This window comes from Ceratosolen solmsi, unplaced genomic scaffold, assembly GCF_000503995.2.
Source record: "Ceratosolen solmsi marchali unplaced genomic scaffold, CerSol_1.0 scaffold43, whole genome shotgun sequence".
Lineage (NCBI taxonomy): Eukaryota > Metazoa > Arthropoda > Insecta > Hymenoptera > Agaonidae > Ceratosolen > Ceratosolen solmsi.
This window is the reverse complement of record NW_011948431.1, coordinates 5,489,665-5,511,720: the sequence shown is the minus strand read 5'-3', so window position 1 is coordinate 5,511,720 and position 22,056 is coordinate 5,489,665. Positions and strand designations below refer to the sequence as shown.

The following is a 22,056-nucleotide window of genomic DNA, read 5'->3' as shown; positions in this document are numbered from 1 at the left end:
TAAAAGAAATGTGAGAAACAAGTTGCAATTACCTATTGTCCGAAATTGCGTTCGACAATGGAAGAAAAGTTCCGAGTCTCTTCAATACAATCGTATGTAATCACGTATCATTATGATTGTTTAATGGTGTCTCAATATGTCGGTTTAGTAAATGATTTATCGGCGTTAATATCATTAATTGAAACGGAGATGGATGCTATTAATGTTATAAAGTTATCACGCGAGATTCGGCGATAAGCGCGATTTCCTTCTCAGAATCATAATTCAATGTTTGCATACGACTCGCTAAAACCGTTAAAACTTCATAAAGGCTTTCTCGGTACAATTACAGGCTCGTGTCTGGGAATTTGTAATCGCGGAAGGTCACCCTGGCAACGTCCATCATTCGAACGCATCATTGCACAAAAATAAAGCAGGCCCGTCGTACTCTCGTCGGCCCTATAAAACTTGTGTTTACATCACTTTGCGCACTCCGCCGATTCATCGTCATCTCCTCGCCTCGGCAGAGACTCACGTCGCGCACAGCAATCGGTAACCAGTCGTCGTCGTATTCGTCCTCGTCTTCGTCGTCGCCTTTGTCGTCGTCTTCCTCGTCGTCTTTATCAACGTCTTCGTCGTCGAGACAAGGAGATAGAGACGGACATAGAGACGGAGATAGAGACGGAGATAGAGACGGAGATAGAGATAGAGATAGAGACGGAGATAGAGATAGAGAGAGAGAGAGTGAGAGAGAGAGACAGTGACTGTCGTCCATTAAAAATGTGCCGTGCTCCTCTTCCTCCCTTTCCCCTCCCACACACACACACACTTATCCCGTGGCAATCAGGGGCAGTGGCGACGGGTAGCGTAGCGGCAGCAGCCAGCGGCGGTGGTGGTGGTGGTGGTGGTGGTGGCGGTGGTGGCGGTGGAGTAGGGTGGGGGGAGATGTCGGAAGGCGCCTAATCGCTCGTCGAGTCGTCGACGCGACGACGGCCTCAGTAGCCGAGGTGCGAGCCGCGTTTTCGGACGCGAGGTCAGGACGCGCGAGGTTGGGGTGCGCGCGCAAGCCACGAGGAGGTGATGCGCGCGGCTACTGTTTCAGGGGTCGACGCGTTCGAGCTGCCGCTGCTGCTGCTGCTGCTGCTGCCGCCGCCGCCGCCGACGCCGCCGCTGCCGCTACCGCCACCGCCACCGCTGCTACTACTACTACTACACCCAGACACCGTTTTCGGCTCGCGATTTCCCGATGGCGCGGCCGAGGACGTCCCTCAGGAGTGTCGTGGCTTAGTCGCGCGGGAACTCGGGACGCGCCACTGACTTTTCTTCCTTCACGTGAGTCGAATGTCATGATCTTTCTGCGACTGTCGCCCACTACAAGTACGATGCGTATGGGCTTTTGGTGGGTCGGGGGGACCGGAGTGGAGCGTCGACGGCTTCCACGAAAATTTTATCCAACTTATTCTCGCGACCCTTTAAGCCCTTTCCTATCCAATGATTATCATGGGACAACGGGGGAGGGGAGGGTCTAGGGAGGTCAAAACAAGAGAGAGAGAGAGAGAGAGAGAGAGAGAGAGACGGAATCGAAGGGAACGTGGAAAGGGATGCGTTCAGCGCGATGTTGGTGACGAAATTACATGTTGATAACGGTGAGGCTGCGCTCGCAATATTTCAGAGACGAATAAAATCACACGGACGTATCGGCAGTCGCGAGTCTCGTGGTGGAAAGTGTCGGCGAAAGGAGTTAAATTCGCTATTGAAAGACATTGACGTGGTTGAATTCGCGCGTCAACGGAAAAGATATCGGATAAAGGGAAGGAAACCAACGGGATGATTATCCGTGCGCAGCTTCTACGTCACGTTTACGTCACTCGGTCTCGATCTCGGGACATTGCGAGGAAAATTTGTACCTCGCAGGAGATTCAGTCCGATGCCAGCGATGCGTTTTCTTCTCGCGCTTCCTTCGAAAAATCAAAGTTCAGTCTAGTCCGTCGAATAATCGCGCCAAGCTCTTATCAGAGGCCGAACGACCTGATGGATTAGTTCCGGCGCCTTTTATCAACGACTTTTCTAATCCTTTGCGCATTTCACTCCATTATCGAGAAATAAAGGATAAGGAAGTACGAATAATTACTGACTCGTTGTAGAAAGTGGTAGGTATGCCGTATACAACTACCACTGTTTAATATCGGCGCCCTAAGATTTCACGACACATTAGCGACAAATTTACGATTTCTTAAACTCGGCAGTGCTGAATGTTAGCATTGCTAAACAATAGGCCCGACGACGATCAGCAACGTACATTAATAAAAACAATAAATAATCTAAAATTTTCGTTTCGTTGATTGGTAAGTCGTCGTCGACTTCGACCCCAATACTCAAGCAAGTTGCTTTTAAAGTTTCACCCTTAACTAATTCGTATGGATTAACCAGGGTAGCATTAATATGCATTTTTCTTTGTCAGATATGAGCCAACAGGTGTGTTTGTTATATTTTCAAAATAATGATCGCCTTGCCTCGGCATTTCATAAATGCTAATTTATACGTAAAGGAAAATATGTGTCCGTCGTTCGTTCGTATAATGTAATCGCTGATCCTTCCATCAAATTCATCGACCATCGTCCCTCCCACCGACATTTATTCACAACGATTTCCCACACTGGCAACCATTCTCTACTACTCAATTTACAATAAAATCTTCTATGCTTTGACTACTCGTTTTCCGTGAGTTTGCATTTAATTTCTATAAATTTCTATAAATGTTAAGGGGTGCTTGTAATTTATCGTCCTTGTCTACTCTCAGCAATATCAACGCCCGCGATAGTTAAAACGTTAAAACGTTCGAAGAACATTTGCTGGCCAAGCCATCCATTGACTAGTGGCGAATGACGAATGCAATTGTATTGGCAAGTTTTTAAAAGCTCGTCTCTCGCCTCTAGTGGACGTGTTAAACGTTAATAAAATCCATACGAATTAGTTGGGAGGGCACTCACTGAGACGTGAGTGGTTGTGCTCGGAATCCTGGAGCAATAAGAACGTGAAAATCCGTGTCGGTATGATCTTAGACTCGGCCTGTCCACGTCAAGGCACATCGTTATCGTTGCGATAATAATGTTCCGATGTGTTATTTTCCTTTTATGTTGTATTGGAGATGCATGCTGCAAGACTCGATGGGAGAGGGGGGTGGGTGGGTGGGGATGGGACGGGGCGGATAGTTAACGGCGTTAAGTAGGCAGGAAAAGTCAAAGTCTGATGGACAGCACTGATTTTTCTTGTTCGCCATTGCTCATCTCGAGAAAGAAATCAACGCCCTTTGTATTGGTGCATTTCGAGACGTCTATGACAGTGTTTTAGATGGGTAGATGTGTGTGCGCGTTGGGACTTTGCGATATGTGCGGATGTAGAAGTATAAGGGTAGGAACGAATGGAGAGAGAAGTAATAGATAAATTGAGAGAGAGAGAGAGAGAGAGAGAGAGAGAGAGAGAGAGAGAGAGCGTACGATGGGTAATGTATAACGTTCGTGCATTAGTTTCTAGCTATCTATCCACTTTTCTTTTATACAAAATTTGAATAGTTTAAAAGTTTTTGTAGAATTGCTCGCATTGTTTAGAGAAGCAATGATGAAATATATTCTTTAAAGAAATTTTGAAATTCCAATGGACTTGCAATTAAATATATTATTAATTTATTAATTAATATCTGTAATAGACGTAGTGGTAGAGGTTAAAATTCAGCCAATGATAAAGTTGAAATAGTTTGTATTTTTGAAACTTATAATTTTCTCGAAAATTTAACATATTAGTGCCCAAGTTTTTGCTTATTTTATCACTTTAAAACGTAATAAATTAATATAAAATTGCTTAACACCAAATTAGCTTTGCATTCTCTTATCTAATTTGTACGAGGTATAGATAAAATTTGATTTACAATTTCCTTTATACGCATTAAATAATATTTTTTCTGCAAAAATTTTATTTTAAACTCTACATTATCCCACAACATCGATTGTGTGTATTTTTAAGTGTATTTCTTCTCTCTTCATTCGATCTCCATAATGTCTTATCCAATAACAATATTACCTATGTATATTTAATCGCTTTTCAAATATTATTTAATACGTTATGTTATATATTAGGGAATCCGTTTATGTTACATTAAATAATTATAACGACAATTTCGCCTTTTTTTTCTTCTAAATTCTATATTCAGATTAATCTTTTCGTCAATAATTTTAATCCCTTCAAAGCTATATTTTTGCGTTTTTAACCTAAACATAATAAATATTTTTAATTTCTAAATTGATGATGCCAGTATAGATATACGCGTTTATATTATTATAAATATTATAATAGATAAATATTCATATATTTTTTTCGTACAAGTGTACAATTAAATATATGTGTATGATATATTGAAATTATATAGCATGAATATTAATTAAATGTGTATTAATTATGCATTAATATAAAATACATTATATAATCGAAGTACGAGTATTATATATAAGCATAATCTTTTTTTTTATTTTGCTTTTTATTTTTAATCAAATATACGAACAGTCGCAATTCACATTATTAAAAAAAAATTGATTATATTAAAGATGTAAATTAAATGTGCTGTGTACCGAATACTTCTAAATAGGTTTAACATGAGTTTGCAGAATATTTAATATGACCCAAGCCTATTGTTAAAATATTTGTTAATATTAAATTACTCACTAGACATTTTGGCTTTATCCGGGAATTTTTATATTTAAATATGTTTTACCGAGAAGAAGCAAAGTTTAATTTACGTTTTTAGATAAATATCTATGAGGTTAGAAGAAATTCAATTTAAAGAAAATATTTAATGTGATGATTAAACGCGTAACATAATTTTTGTCATTGAAAATATTTACATTCAAAGAGTAGTAGCTTGACTTTTTGATTTTAATTGATAAGACAGAGACATATTATGTTACTTAACCGGCTCGTTGTGAAAATTAAATGCAATTACATTCAAATATAATTATTTTACCTGGGCTGTTTTATATGGCTAGAGTTTGATAAAGCGACCATTGGATGTAGATTAATGCAATTTAGATTTAGCATTTATTGATAACGTCGAGTGATTAAAAATTGGCCGAAATTGCATGGAAACGAAGTCTGCACACAATTTTTACAGTAAAGAAAGGAAAGGTGAATGTCATAAAGAGTAGAAGAGTATGTGATAAAAATGAAAAAAAAAAAAAAAAAAAAAAGAATATATTACTTGACGCTTAATATAGTAATTGTGATATAAATAAGAAAGAAAAAAATGGACGAATTTAAACGGATCGAAGCGTCAAGGATTTAAAAAAATAAAAAAATTGTCCATTTCGGCAAACATTCGTACGATATGAAAATGTGATGCACATCGTGAAATCGATTTAACTTCGACTTCGTTAATTTAAATGTACCTCCGTTGCTTAATCGTGCCTAAAGATTAACGCGGCTGCCATGAGGAATACGAAGGATGAGAGGACGACGAGCAGGGCGAATCATGAGAGGAACGGCCCGGAGAATAAGAAGCTACTTGAGACGCCGACGGGCCCGAGGACGACCTCGGGGGTGACCTTGAATCCAGCGTCGGCGGCGCGCGCCCTCGACGATGTCTTCCGCCAGCTGCCCATAACCGAGGAGACGTCGTGCGGTATCTGGTGCTTTCGCGGTCCGAATCTCCAGAGGTTTGCTAACAAGAAGGCCTACGTATTCCTTTACGGGGTCCTCGGTTGCATATTCTCGGCGAGCTATGCCTACTTCAACGGCACCATTACCACCATCGAGAAGAGATTCAAGATTCCCTCGAAAACGACAGGTGGGACATTTTATTACACGATGATAACAGTGTATTTTGCGCCATTGGCAAGATTCATTAGCGTAACATCGACTAGCCAACATTACTCTTGACTCTCGAGGCTGACGGGTTTTTACATTTCCTAATGACGAATTTACGTCCCCGAACGCCGATATTTCTGTTGTACTCGCAACAATAAATACGCATTGAAGTTGCTTCTTTCATTTAATTTGCTTTATGTAGGACGATTTGCTTTTTTGCTTAAAGGAAATCACACCCTCGCTTTTGCCATTCAAAAGATATATCCAATTTCCTGGACAAATCAATAATTACTCTGTATTAAAAGTTCTCTAGTTTTAAGAAAATATAATACGCTGTTTGGGCTGCCAATAGGTTAAGTAAGTTATTCAATTAAAAATGAACGGGCTCTAAGCGAGGTTACATTATAATTGAATTCTATAAAAAGTTATGAAATGAAAATCTAATCAAGTGTCTAATTTATTGCATGTCTAATTTAGCAATGACGTTATTTATACTTTCTTTAAAACAACATTCATGGCCTAAAATATATAGTCTTAAAGTCAACTTCGAGATGATAAATTGTCGAATGCTTCAGTCGCGATCATCGTTGCACGAGTTGAAACTAGATTCGGCTAAGTCGATACGTCACTAACAAAGTGACCAAACTGATAGTGACTGAATTGGCTGCTCGAGGTGGCCATGGGAATAGAATCTGGGTTAGGTGATATTAGGTAAACGCGAGTTCGCCGAACGTCGCCTTAGATCGATTTGCCATCGAAATCACCAAGATTTTCGTTCCTCTCCCTTACAATACACGTAATACGTATTCTTTTAACGTCAAATCCCATTCCTTGATATTACTGGACCGTGTCCAGCTTGCGTCGTCGGAGTGCCAACGCTAAATATCAGATTGTGGTCGGGCTACTAACCAGTTGTTATAGAGACGGCGTGGCGTCGAGTGCGCATATGGGATTTGACATTAACAATCGCGGGCACGATCGTCGTGAAGATGGACCTTGGAAATAGGATTCATGGACGACGCGGATCCCATAATTCGATTCGACAATTAGCAAATCTAGCTTTGTGTTGGACGAGGGGGGTGGGGGTGAGGAAGAGGAGGAGATGTTGCTACAACTAGGTAATCGGGCAGTTGGTCGATGTCCAGTCGAGTCCGAGAGCGAATAGTCAAGTGACTCGCCGGTTCAAGATTCTCCAAGGTCACGTGCTTGCCTAGGAGGGAGGATGCGACACTCGTGTATCGACAGTCGCTGCATTGGATCGGGGAATGTTCGTTGTCATGTTGTTGGAGCGACTCTGGGGTGCGATTCGATCGTGATCGAATCACGGGTTTGAACGGGGTTGGATTTTATGTAATGAATGATATATCGAGCGTGAATTGTGAATTATTACTGTTTTATCGATATCACGGGGACGAAAGTTTTAATCCCCGAATTGATTAACTTGCAATGTTACTTTGATAAGAAATCTTTTCTAATATGTGCAGTAGTGTGCGAGGGGCAGTGCGCGCTAGCACACATTTAACAGATAATAGACGGCACAAACAAGATGTGCAATTGACATGCGTTACGATAAGAATAGATGTATTTAGAAAAGAAATTATTATAATATTAGGACTCGTATTATATTATTCGAGTGAATAGTTTGTAAATGTATGGGTGTAGATTGTAGCTGTCAATGGCAAGAGATTGGAATAAGAGGAATAAGATATATTGATCGTAGGTGTCAAATGTTTGCCCGTTATATGTCAATTCCTTCTTTAATTCAATAGTTTTGAATTAAACGTTATCTTGTTTACTTCCTTTAACGCCAATGGAATATTTTTGTAGTCTTTCATCCACACGTACACGAATATTCAGCGAGCTCTGATTAAATTGCACTTAAGTTACTATGTAGTGATATTAATATTTTAATTAAAAATGGCAATCAATTAAATTGATTTCATCGATTACAATTGTGGAACTATTTTTTTTTTTTTTTTAACCATCGTTCCATATTCCCGTCGGTATAAATTTGATGTTTTGAGCGATCATTATTATTTTTCATTAATCATTAATTTTTAGTTGCTTGCAAAAAAAAAAAAAAAAAAAAAAAAACAAAAAAAAAGAAAAACAAAAAAAAAGCAGGGAAAAATATTTTTTAAAAAAATCACATAAATTATACGGAAAATTCAATAATATTGAAAGTTATAAAAATCTATGTAAGCAAGCAGCGCTTTAGTGTAATCAAGAGTATTTGAGATTTTCTGTTTGATATTATCTAACTTAAAAGGCGACGGTAATAAATCTTAACATGATAGTAACTAGATACTTTGTTTTCTTTCATTGCAAGCATGATCGAATTATGTGAGATATCCACTTGGACTGTGCATTAATGAAACTTTGTTTCAATAATAATAAAATCTCGTTTCAGTTTATAAATATACGTTCCATAAGGTTACAAATCAGCATCTTTTCATACATAATGGATAAAAATTAGTTTTATTTACTTCTTCTTTTTTTTATATTTTTTTTTTTTTTTGCATTTTTGCATTTGGCACTCGAAGCGCTTCCCATCGTAAACCCCTTTCTCACACAACGTTGCATAGTAATAATTGTCATTGCTTGTGAGCTTGCGATAATTTATCGACGATTGATACGATCGACAGGATGGAAAGTGTGACAAGCCAAGAAATACAAGTGAGTCGAATGAATTTTATTCCAACTCAGCGTTACAACGTTGCTATTAAGTATATAATGGACTAAACGATGTATATTCGACGTATATTCGACGTATATTCGACGTATATTCGACGTATATTCGACGTATATTCGACATTGATTATTTAAATAATCAATGGGCTATAGGGATATTGCGATTAGCACTATCCTTACGATTGACCACCCAATAGGGAAAAAAAAAAAAAAAAAAAAAAAAAAAAAAAAAAAATCAATGCCCATACCCATCCCTCGTATGTATTATTATATGAATATTAAAATAAAATGTAATTATTACTTTACAGGGGTCATAACGGTAGGCAACGACATATCCCAGCTACTAGTGTCAGTGGTACTCTCGTATTACGCAGGCAAAGGCCACAGGCCAAGATGGATCGCAGTCGGCATTTATACGGTAAGATCTTGCAATTGACAAAGAATAAACACTCGGTGCAACAACGAGGCTGGATATATATATTTTCGCCATTTAATCGGCACTCGCTCGAACAATTTTCGAGTACTTTATAAACAACGAGCTGGCTCTCGCTCTACTTGCGCGCACGTTGAAATTACATTTAATTAAGCGTAGGTCGGGAGAGCGGTGCGCAAACAAGCCAATCCGCTTGATTTCCATGGAAAGCCCGCGGATAATTAAGCCGAGTTTGCTCCCGATACGCGAATCGCTCGCTTAAGCTACGAGTGCGCTCGTAGTATAACTGGGCCAGCGTCGTACGAAAACGAGCAAACAGGACGGACGAAAAAGGACAAAGAACGAGATGAGGAGGCGGAGGCTCCCATGGCCCCTTGCGAAAAGCAAGGGAGCGAGGGAGCGAACACGGTCGCGTGGGTGGCCGCGAGCGATGATCGGAGTGGGGCGCATTAATATGAAGAAGAAGACGGCTCGCGCAAACTGCCTCGCAAGCTCGTTGCAAGCTCGTTGCAAGCTCGTTGCAAGCTCGTTGCAAGCTTATGTAGCGCGCGAGGATTTGCATGCTTAATTAAATTAGTGAGTGCGCCGGTATATGTACACGTATCATCTAAGACGCGCGAGCTTTATTGACTGGGCGCTCGTCGTCGACAGACTCGTAGACGACGTCTTTTTACGCGCAGCTGATGGTCGTTGCGAGCCTCGGTACTTCTTCGTTCACGGTGGTGCATGTGTCGTGTCAATGTCGCTTAGTCGTCTCTCTATCTCTCCCGCCCGCTTTTTATTTTGCTTTGTCAGCCTTATGCTTGTTATCGGTTTAGGCGAGCCCGAAATTCGCGAAGGTCTTCGGTGGGTGGGTGGGTATTGTGATCGGGGAAGGGTCAGGCGATGACGACGACGACGACGACGACGTCCTCGGCTTATAAGTTGGAGCGACGGTACGTGAAGCGCGTTTATCCTTAGACAGACGAGTCGTCGATGGTTGCAGAGGCGTGATCGGAGACGTGGTGAACCCGTTGACTCTTGCGACCGACGACTCGAGCCAATTGGACAACCGAGACAATTGGTCAACCGAGATATTTAACGAGTAACGTGGCCCAAAGTACAATTCGAACGAACGATTGTTTGAACGTAATTTGTTTATTACTGTTTATTATCGCGATAAGTAGGCCTAATATACTGCTCTACTAATACCAGCAAATTTATAAGAAACATATGCACACACACGCACTGCCGCAAGCACACGGCTATTCAATATAATTTGCGAAGAGGCCGAGAGATTCAGACCAAGTCGTGTCCCTTGATTCCGATGTTGTAATGACAAGTTCTCGAGGATTAAATGAAAATACTCTTATTTCATAGGAGAGTCGTTTTATTCTCGATTTGATTCGAGAGCATTCGAGAGCAGCCGCTTTTTTTTTTTTTTTTTTTTTTTTTTTTTTTTTTTTTTTTTTTTTTAGATAAAATGATATTATCGCATATTACAAAATGCTAAATACCAAAGCTCAATTACGACGGCTTAATTATTATTTAAGTTAAACGCAATTCTTTTGCTTTCATTTACTAGTGTGACAAATCGAAGCAATTCTCTTTTAAAGCTCCTAGCTATTTTCAAACGTGTTTCTTATGCTGATTTCCGTAATGAAATTACGCGAAGGTAAAAATTATTATGTCAGTGGAAATAAATGTGTCGTGTTGTAGAATGTGCATGTTGTAGTGGGCCGAATATTTTAAAAATATTATTGTCAATCTATTTATCGATTAAGAGATGATGGTATAAGCATGTAAAATAATTATAAAATATTTTGGCGCTATTGTATGGTATAGTGAATAAAAAAAAAAAATAAAAAAAAGAATGAAAGAAAGATATTTTACATGCGGCTTGGTCGATATTAAATAATTTCATTACTAGCAATTTCATCCTTGCTATTTATCAAATGATAAGGTAATTATTTCTTTCTTATTGATTATATTTCAATAGAATATCGTAACAATAAATATAAAACGTGAAAAGAAGATTTACTTTTTATTTTATATTTTTAATTGGCATAAATTTGTATCTTTCATCTTGGAAGATCCGAAGATGCCGTGTATCGTAGGAAATTATCAACGCTATGTTTTTTGATGATTTGCGTTATAAATAAATTGGAACATCAACATTGTACATAGTATAATTGTATTTAGCATTTGTTATTTTCAACACTTTTTGTCATTCTCGTTTGCGCATTAAATCAAATTTAAGCCAATTTCCAAATCTCTTATATTTATCAAACGTTTCATTTACTCCTGTTCTAGCCCGTCAATTTATTATATTTATCTATACTGAAAATATTATTATGCTAATTAATACCTTGTGGTGTGGTCTAATGAAATCGATTAACAAGAAGTCATCATATTCATAGTTGAGCAGATATTTAAAATTAAACAGAAATTTTATATCACAATAGCACAATTATAATAAGCATTTATTTATTTATTTTACAATAATAAAGGTGGATAATATGTTGTATTGAATCAACATAAATATATTTAAATAGTTCATAGAGCATAGATCGAATAATAAATAATACTGTATGAGATTCACAATGAATTAAAATCACCGCGATGCGCTGTCATATCTATTATTCAATTTAGTTTGTGAATACATTTTTAGATTTATAGTAAAGAATAATAAAGACGTTTCTTTTAATAGTACAGTGCTAATGTATACAGATGATCTGAGTGATCTAAATTTACAGAGTGATAACAGAGAAATTATGATTAATGCAAGAAATATTTTATTAACAAGAATAGTGAGAAGATTGTAGAAAAAGGGGGGGGGGCGAGAGAGGAAATTCAATGATAACGAATGGTTTATGAAAATCTGTAATTCATTATCGCTGATATTATCCTTAGCATAAAAAACAATTTTTTTTTTCTTCAGATTCTAAGTGAAAATAATTCTAAGCGAAAATTAATAAAATCGATAAGAATTATGCGACCAAAGTTATAGAGGTGGAATATTGTTTAATATCATTTAGAAATTTTGTTTAATACCAGCCATTGAATATAAATAATTTACAAAGAAAATTCTTACAAAGAATTCAATAATATTATTCGAATTTAATCATGTCACAATACAATATAAAGTCAACAATATAATATATATATATATATATATATATATATATATATATATATATATTAGTTTGTGGTATTATATTGGAATACGGAAAAGTTGCAGAGCTATTAAAGAATAAAATTGAAATTGGAAAATCAATGTTTAATTTGCATAATAGAAAGTATATTGTTACAAAGTTTATTTTTCCTTTTAATTCAGAGAAATTGTCATAGTCGGTAATAAAGTTCTGCTACGGGAATAACAACATCAGATAAGTCGGTAGAAAAAACAAATTGGATACAAAAAGAATTTATATTTATCATATTCTAGTATACCAGAATATTTGTTTCCTCAATGTGATTTCATTGTTTCTTAGCCCATACAAGTGCGTTGTTCTCCACCACCTGTCTCTCTCCTACATCCTCGTAACTTCGAAGTTTCAGTAATGTCATTCTACACACATTTGTCGCATAGATGTTCCTTCTATAGTTTACACTCAATACATATAGTCATTTTGTAATCATTTTGTAATCGTAACCGATAATCTATTAATTGCACGTTTTAGCTGTCTGTTTTCGAGTTATTATTATAATTATTGAGAGATCGACTAGTAATCGACAAGAATGTTGACAATCTCGTGATAAATTCAATTCTACTGAACGTAAATTCATTGAATTTTAAGAAAGGTGATCAATCACATTTAATGTTTGTTTTATTCACGACTTTTTTGCTTCACTTCATTGAATTACATTTAAACGTTTATTTGTAAATCAGCATCCAACTTTTCAATGATTTAATACTGTGAGTTCAATAAACTTATTTCACTTTTTATCTGTCATTTAAGACTGATTATTTTTATTTTCTATTATTATTATTAATGTTGGAACGTGAGATCGTATGTTTGCAAAGAAATTGAAATGATATGAGAGTTTACTAAACAATTATAGTGCATATATATTTATAATAGTTCTCTTTTTAATGAAAGCAAAAAAGAAAGTAATAAATTTTATATTATACAGGTTATTTATGCGTGCATATGCGCTTCAATACGTATTTTATTGTATATTTATATTTCTTTTCAAAGTTGAAAAATTCCTTAGCATTACTTATTATATCCTTCAACACGTAAATGCAATTATTTCTATTTATATTATTTATATTGGATGTGAATGCTTTAATACAAATTTAAGATGATGATTTATTGATAACTAATTATACCATAATTATTCTTCGTGATTTAACTGATTTATAAAGAGACGCAATAATACTTGATAATTCATTAATTCTTTATTATAATAATAAAGAAGGAACTTTACTTGCTCTGAAATTGATTGCCTCGTCAAAATAAAATATCTAAATTCAATATATTATGTTTATTTATAAAAATTCTGAATTATGAATTTCTATGTAAAAATATAGATAATAGGTAAACGATTATAAGTATACAAATATTATGTATCGATTATCAAATTATTTGAAACACGTTTGTTACTACAAAAACTTTATGGATTTATTACAAATATTTTATTTAATTAAATTTGACTATTTTTACAAAGACATCATAGGAAATAAAATTCATTATTTAATATAATAAATGAATTTTGAAAATATATTGTAAATCAGTATATATTTCGTGTTTACATTTAATTAACGAGAGAAAAAAGGACAATATTCACGTTGGTAGAATAAGTTTATATTAATAATAATTATTTATTTTGCAAATTAGCGATAGTTCATCTTTGAAATAATATATATATAAAAAAAAAAAAAAAAAAAAAAAAAAAAAAAAAAAATAGATATTTTTCTTCTTGTAAATGTAATGTAAACTAGATTAGCTTAATTGAAATATTCTTAATCAATAGTGTATCTTGTATGGAAAACATGTTTTCATCGGCTGAAATCCCATGAATTACGTTAAGTGTGTTGGGCATTATGTATATTCGTATACATTGCACATCATCGTACACTTATGCTAAAACTCATAAAAATATTTCAGTCCAAGATCGATGCAGAATATGGAGAATTTCAAATGAATTATTCCCAAGTATATATTGATATATTGATATAGAGGTGAAAGCAAAAATATATTATCAATAAATGAGCCACAATGTAGATTACATACAATTTCTACTAATTTATTTTATGGACTTTTTGCACGAATAATTTCATTGGTGTTATGCATAATTATTAGCACACGTGTACCAGAGAATTCTGTTAACGAACGAGAATAATCAGTATTTGCAAAAGTAAGGGATTCGCCATTCATGTTGGACTAATAGCGTGTATATCCTCATAGGCAGGGATAAGTATATAATAAATACAGATTAATAATATAAACATATTAATAGCCGAATTGACGTAAGAATCAATCATTTATCAATTGACTTTCAACCTATCAACACCAATACAAACGAATGACTCTCCCTTGGTGATATTAGCCAGAGAGATTTTTTTTTTATAACGATTCATAAGTATTCATAAGAAAAGTATTTTAGTAACTAATGAAAGGCAGTAGATTTTTAAAATGTCCATTAATAGCGATTATAAGCATCCAATACTGATTACATGCTATTATTAATAAATTATTATATCTTATAAATTGAATATTACAGCAGCTGAAAATGACAACGACTTACACTATTTAGAAAATTGACATTCTCCCACTTCGTTTCACATATATTTTTCTCAATCTAGCGGCACTTTATATATTTTAGTAGATAGTATTGGTAAGATAAAGCAAAGGTAAAGTCTGCATAAGCACGTTTAATATTTTCAATTATATATTTGGTCCACGTAGATGGTGCAACGCTAATCGCTATTAATTTTTTTTTTTTTTTTCATAAATACCGTCGCTTGTATAGAAAAAAACATATGTTGGTTATATAAAATTTTACCCATTAAAGAGAATTTACGTGAAAGAAGAATAAAATTTTGTTTAATTTAATTCCAAATAAAGAGATATTTTTATTATCTGGTAAAATCAAATTAACCAAAATTACGTTTTCGCTATTTATCATTATTGTAGGGTTTTTTTTTTTTTTTTTTTTATTTAAACTAATTTATTCATTCATAATTTATAGAATATAAAAATTACTTTCACCTATTAAGGATTATCGATGTTTTTTTTTTTTTTTTTTTTTTTAAATAACCATAAACTGATTATGTTAATGCAATAAGTTATTAATTTACTTAATTTACTAATTTTGTAAGTAGAGTGAAAGAGTGAAAATCAATATTTTATGATATCTAGGTGTTTATCATGAGTGGTTAATTCCAATTCAAACTTAATTCTCAACGAATTTTCAATAATTTTTCACAATTTCACATCAATTTTATAACATTGACTATTAAGATTTTGCAATTACCGACAACGCTTCTCATTAATATTGTCTGAAATTGCAATTTCGGAATAATTTTCCTAATATCATTCTTTTGTATAAGCAAAGGATCCAAACTACTGATAAATTAAATTCCTATATAAACAAACCAAAAGTAATGAGAATAATGATATTTAGCTAATAATATCTATAAGATAATTTACTTTTTAACATCTTCGTCGCATGTGGTATTTTTAAGAAAAATAAATATATCGATAATAATTTTATCTACTCAGAACTACTTTAGATTTTTCTTTTTTTTTGTTTTTTTTTTTATGATTGATAATATTGTTTAAGTAAATAACGAAGATATTTTAATTTATTAGACATCCACTAGAATGCAGTTTTTTTTTCAACTCACGTTTAACTAATTATCTATAATAATATATTTTTCAATATTTTTGATAATTAAAGGATATTGATTGGCATGAGTTGTATAATCCATGTTATGTATATTATTAAGACATTTTTGTGCGTTAAAGCAACGCCATATATATATATATAAAAAAAAAAAAAATCTAACTTTTAACGATCGCAACGAAATAGCATAAATAAAACATTAAATAAATATCAATGTACGTATGCCGAGTGGGATATTTATTTTATTATTCTTCATAAATCCAATGCAATTATTTCATTTACTTTCCACAATTATTCTTAAAGCCGATTATAAAAATTCATTCAATTGCTTGTAATAATACGTATAAACGAATTATTACATATTTTCATTATAAAAGTAAATATATTGTAACGAAGGGTCTAATTTTGTTCAATATCTAAAAAACGAATAAGTGTAAATTTTGCAACGTAGCTGCGCTATTGAATGTGCAAGTGGGATAGAACGTTCAGGTTATCGCAAAAATATTTGATATTCTCTATTAACATTGATTTCCCGTTTACGAAGAACACAGTGGACACGAACAGGAACGGAATAAGCCGAACCAATGACATTTGCAGGTTGTGCTTTTCTGCTGTCTGACGATGCTCCCGCACTTCCTCTACGGCCCCGGAGAGGACGCGCTCATCCTGACCAAGGAATACGGGGCGAAGTTACAGACGGCAGCGGGCAACACCAGCTCGAATGCGGTATTCGAGAAGCAGCGGAAGTTCCTCTGCCTGAATCGTACGAATCACGAGCACTGCGAGGAGGCCGACGGCAACTTCGCGCCCCAGGCCCTCCTCTTCGTCGCCCAGCTTGTCTCCGGTATCGGTGGCTCTCTCTATTACACCCTCGGCGTCTCCTACATGGACGACAACATTCAAAAATCCAAGACCCCGGCGCTTATTAGTTTCTCGTACTTCTTGCGGATGCTGGGACCGGCGATCGGTTACGGGCTTGCCTCCTTCGCCCTCAAGTTCTACATCAGTCCGAGTCTCACGCCCACGATTACGATGCAAGACCCGAGGTGAGTCGTAAGTCCGATGGAAAGTGCCGCGATTATTATCAAACGTTATCTCTTTATTGAGAGATAGGTCGATTGACTTTTGTTTGCGACGATCCTCTCACTCTCTCTCACTCTCTCTCACTCTCTCTCACTCTCTCTCACTCTCTCTCACTCTCTCTCACTCTCTCTCACTCTCTCTCACTCTCTCTCACTCTCTCTCACTCTCTCTCACTCTCTCTCACTCTCTCTCACTCTCTCTCACTCTCTCTCACTCTCTCTCACTCTCTCTCACTCTCTATCTCTCGTCTGCGCTGATTGCGGACTCTAATTGATTAAGGCTATTTGCTTCTCCGAGCAGTCACTGATCACCAAAAACTTAATCTACAATTTAATGTTTGCATTGAACGAAAACTTTAGATTATACTGTATCTTTACATATATATATATATATGTGCTTGCGCGCGCGTGCGCGTGTGCGTGTCTCGCTTTCGATAATAAACAAGATAAACAGGCCCGAGCGCTTCGATCTACTATCGCTCTAATTACTTTATCTTATCTAATTTATCAATTCATGTCCTAATTATCAACCGATTTTAAACGCGACTGTTAAGATGTTAGCCATTATTTTTATACGCAATGAACGTATTTTATTAATCTTTTAATCATCACGCCAATGAATAATAATAATTTATCAATTAAAATCAAAGCTGCTATCTCGTTATCAAGAAATATATTTTTATTTTTTTCTTTACTTTTATGTATACTTAGGTAATGCACTTATTTCGAATCTATGATCTCAGCGATTGCTGCATCGAATAAATCGTATCGATAATACATATGCGATATACCTAAGAAATAGTCTAGTGGTTTTAATAAAATTGCTTACGGTCCGTAACAGCTTTTCATTAATTTAATGATAAATCTCAATGCTCTCCGTCTATTTACCATAGCTAGATGAACGTTTTATAAATTGTGTTTGCTTAGCGTCATAAGCGAAGCTATTATATTGGAAATGTCACGGCTTTTGCGTTCGATCAACTTTCTCCATTTTCAAAGCCCAATAATTCGCACGACGTCGCAATGTCATTGGCTCGCGTTTTTGCTCAGGTGGCTCGGCGCTTGGTGGCTCGGGTGGATAATCCTGGCCATACTCCTCTTCGTATTCGCGAGTATACTCGCCCTCTTCCCGAAGACGCTGCCGCGCGCAGCCGCCCGCAAGGTCTTGGCCCTCGAGCGCAATAAGTCAGCAACGAATATAAAGGACGCGCCCCAGGAGCCCGAACTGCCGGCTTCCCTCAAAGACATGATGAGCACCTTCAAGCGGCTACTGACCAACACGACCCTCATGTGCAACAACCTCGCCGCGGTATTCTACTTCATGGGCTACATGCCCTACTGGATCTTCATGCCTAAGTATATCGAGACGCAGTACAAGCAGTCGGCCTCGGTCTCCTCCCTCATCACCGGCACCGTCGGCCTCGTCTTCAGCGCCTTCGGCATCCTCCTCTCCGGCCTCGTCATTTCCAAGTACAAGCCCAAGGCGCGCTACCTCGCCGCTTGGAACGTCATGGTCGGCGCTGTCTCGCTCCTCGGCATGATATCCTACGCGTTCCTCGGCTGCCCGGCCAATGACAATCAAATCGCCGTCACCAGTGACGGCTCCCTCGAGACTCTGCTGCCCTGTAACGAGCACTGCCACTGCGACTACGTCACCTACAATCCAGTCTGCTCGGAAACTGGACGCACCTTCATATCGGCTTGCCATGCCGGCTGTAAAACCGTCAAGGTCAGTGTTCTTCGTTTGTTTTTTTTTTTCTTCTGTTTTTCCATCACGCTCCTTGGGGCGGCACTTGTCCGGAATTTGTCCGGTATTTGTCCGGCACTTGTCCGGCACTTGTCCGGCACTTGTCCGGCACTTGTCCGGCACTTCGATAAACGTTCCTCATACACGTTTGTCCAATGCTGACACGCGACAATCAATTCCCTCGCTATGACGCGAGTCTTTCTTTAATTCCATTAATTTTAAGTTGGAACTCTCGGCTCTTGACGAATGTCTGGACTGACGAATGTTGTCGAAAAACTGGAGGATATTATTCAAGAGGCCCTGGACAGAGGCCCTTGGACCGATAATAACAAAATGAAAAACAAAACGATAATTTGTGCGATGTTGTAGGTGGATGATAGCGGAAAGAAAATCTATACCGACTGTAGTTGCGTGAAATCGAATCCATCGGAAGTTTTTGCTCAGTACTCGATGAACGAAAGCGTGCAGAGCGCCTTCACGACACCGCCGATTGATTTCAACGTTGGTGCACAAGTTCCTTACAATCTGGGTTCCGCCGTTCCCGGGGCCTGTTCTATAGACTGCTTGGATAAGTTCTATATCTTCCTCACGGTTGTCTGTTTACTGAAGTTCAGCGGTGCAACTGGAAGAGCTTCGAATTTCCTCGTATCCGTCAGATGTGTCGACGAGAAGGACAAAACGGTAGCCATGGGCTTTGGTTTAACGATCATGAGTCTTTTCGCATTCATACCATCGCCCATTCTTTTTGGATTCATACTTGGTTAGTAATCCGACAGCTCACGGTACACTTACTCAACTATACTAATTATATATATATATATATATTTTGTTTGTTTGTTTCTTTCTTTCTTTCTTTCTTTCTTTCTTTCACGCTTTCATTTTATAGATAAGACTTGCCTTGTATGGGGAAAGACATGTTCCGGAACAGGCAATTGTTGGCTATACAATGGCGAGACCTTAAGATATCTCATGAACTTCACAGCAGCTAGTAAGTAAAGTATTTAATCATAGCACATTTTGTTTATTCAATTGGCAAATAAAACTTATTTCTAAACGCGCAATATTATGACGATCCATTTTCAAAAATGTCATTCTACGGGCCTATATTATAACATTGAAGGAATATTAATTTTAGGCACCGATCTAAATTCTTTATCGTTGAAGTAGTCTACTAATAGTGAGCGCGCGTCTATAAATTTTGAGCTCTTATGTTTTATATGTGACGTACAAAATCTATTTGATTCATTGTCATTTGTAGGAATTATTAAAAATGTTTAGGTTAAAATAATTAAAGCCATTTGATTTTAAGGATCATCATATATAATTATAATACTATATTATCATCCGACAATTTCCGGTTAAACTCAAACCAACGATGCAAATACAATAGCAAATACGTTTAGATTATTATTATTTTATTTTTATTTTTTATTTATACTTTTAACTTTGCTATTCTTTTTAATTTGTCGGTCAGTGTTAAAACATGTAATAATAACAATAATAAATTCTTTTCTTTTTAGGCTTTGTTACTGTGGGTACGTTATTTGATGTTGGTGTATGGTATTACGTAAAAGATGTAAAGATCTTTGATGAAGAAGTTGAATTGGAAGATATTGCGGAAGAGCCCGGTGATATATGAAGATACAACGATCAAGAACATTGATAATCAATCTTGAACGTTTAAGAAAGTCTAGAAACTTTTGCTTTCACGTACCTTAAGGAGAATGTTCGTAGCTCCACAGATGAAAAGATTTGTTATTCTATTTTTTTACTGAAATGTATGATATTGGAGTTAAATACCGTTATATCTATTTTTATAAAATATCGCGATTGACAAATTATTGAAAGAACTGAAACTTGTATAATAATTTTAAAAATCTCAAATTTCATTCAAAGTTCTATATAAAATTCGCAAATTAATTTAGGGGATAAGTAATGTTGAGACTTGTCTGGACAAAATTCATTCGATTACAAATCTGAATACATATTGAATTATAACATTATAACAATTACAAGATGAAACATTGTTATTTAATAAATCTTAACATATAAGAATACTTTTAGATAATATTATTAATTCTATTCTTGTGCAATTTATAATATATTTTATGAACAATGTGATTCATGTAAAAATATGTACATTTTTGTACGAATAAGGATGATGCATATCTGCAATAACGAGATATATTTGTTGGTATATTTTATATAAAAATAAAATAAAATTCATTTTTATTCGCGTAAACACGTTGATATTTCTCTCTTAAATGTAAAGTTCATTTTTTAATAATCCGCATAAACATAATTAAGGATGTAAATGTTCTATTAAAGCAAATTAATGTAGAACTCCGTTCTTCCATCGACGATAAGTATAATTCAAAAGCATTCGATAGTGATTTATTTTTCGATACATATTTATGTTTCGCTAAAAAAATATTTAGATTTCTAAGTATTGATGAATTTTGATACGACTCTGTTATAATAAAATGAAATATAAATAACGCTTGCATAAAAAGCCTTAAACGTATATGTAATTTTAAGTAAATAAATATTCTAATAATGATAATCAAATATAATATATATATATATATATATATATATATATATATATATATATATATATATATATTTAAATAAATTATTGAGATAAGAATTAGATTATGATTATTGATCGTAACAAATTTTATTAAGCCAATCAATTGGACGGATTTTACAAACTGTAAGAAAATTACAATTTTTTACTTTTGCTTTTAATCTAATCTAAATAGCATATTACTAAAAATTATAATTTCATGTTTAAGTAACAAACGAACTTACAAAAACTTGTTTTGTAAATAATAAGCATATATTAGTGTAAAATCTCTCGTCCATTATCGATAAATGATAGATAATTTTTAATAAACGGTAAGAATAGAAATTCATGTCCATAGTTTACAATGACAAAGGCTTGGGTTAATTTTTCCATACAAAGCTATTTTTGCTCGAAGATTATATTTTGTTAAAAATGACGTTTAACGCTATATGAAATTTCACTCCATCACTTGTTTGCTTATTGCATTATATAATCAAATTTTATACCATTATAAATGTATATTATTATTATTAATAATAATAATAATAATAATAGTAATAATAGTAATAATAGTAATAATAATAATAATAATAATAATAATAATAATAATAATAATAATAATAATAATGATAATAATAATAATATACTTTGTTTGTAAAAATTGAATCTTTTAGTCGATGCTCATCATTATACAATTACATTTCAGAGTTCTATTCACCATTTTAAATCATAATCTAAAATGTAAAATTTTCTTTTCTCCTCTACTGTATGTAGACATTATTTAATAATTTACCTTTTAGTTTTAAATATGTATGAAATATATATATATATATATATATATTATATTTGATTATCATTATTAGAATAT

The 22,056-nt window shown here is 35.1% G+C and overlaps 1 protein-coding gene across 1 annotated transcript; it reads left to right on the top strand.

Moving 5' to 3' along the window:
* The first annotated feature begins 1,188 nt into the window (after positions 1–1,188).
* Oatp58Dc (Organic anion transporting polypeptide 58Dc) lies at positions 1,189–20,640 on the top strand. Its single transcript, XM_011502118.1, has 8 exons — positions 1,189–1,311; positions 5,440–5,812; positions 8,832–8,941; positions 16,388–16,836; positions 17,923–18,601; positions 18,989–19,379; positions 19,506–19,607; positions 20,140–20,640. The coding sequence occupies exons 2-8, from the start codon at positions 5,455–5,457 to the stop codon at positions 20,256–20,258; spliced, it is 2,208 nt and encodes a 735-aa protein (XP_011500420.1). The 5' UTR covers positions 1,189–1,311; positions 5,440–5,454; the 3' UTR covers positions 20,259–20,640.
* The last annotated feature ends 1,416 nt before the right edge of the window (positions 20,641–22,056 follow it).

Bases quoted from the DNA above. Each gene is read 5' to 3' on its own strand.
- Oatp58Dc (XM_011502118.1), top strand. From the start codon at position 5,455: ATGAGGAATACGAAGGATGAGAGGACGACGAGCAGGGCGAATCATGAG. The intron at 5,813-8,831 runs GTGGGACATTTT...ATTACTTTACAG, and splicing joins GATTCCCTCGAAAACGACAG to GGGTCATAACGGTAGGCAAC. The intron at 19,608-20,139 runs GTAAGTAAAGTA...TTTTCTTTTTAG, and splicing joins CATGAACTTCACAGCAGCTA to GCTTTGTTACTGTGGGTACG.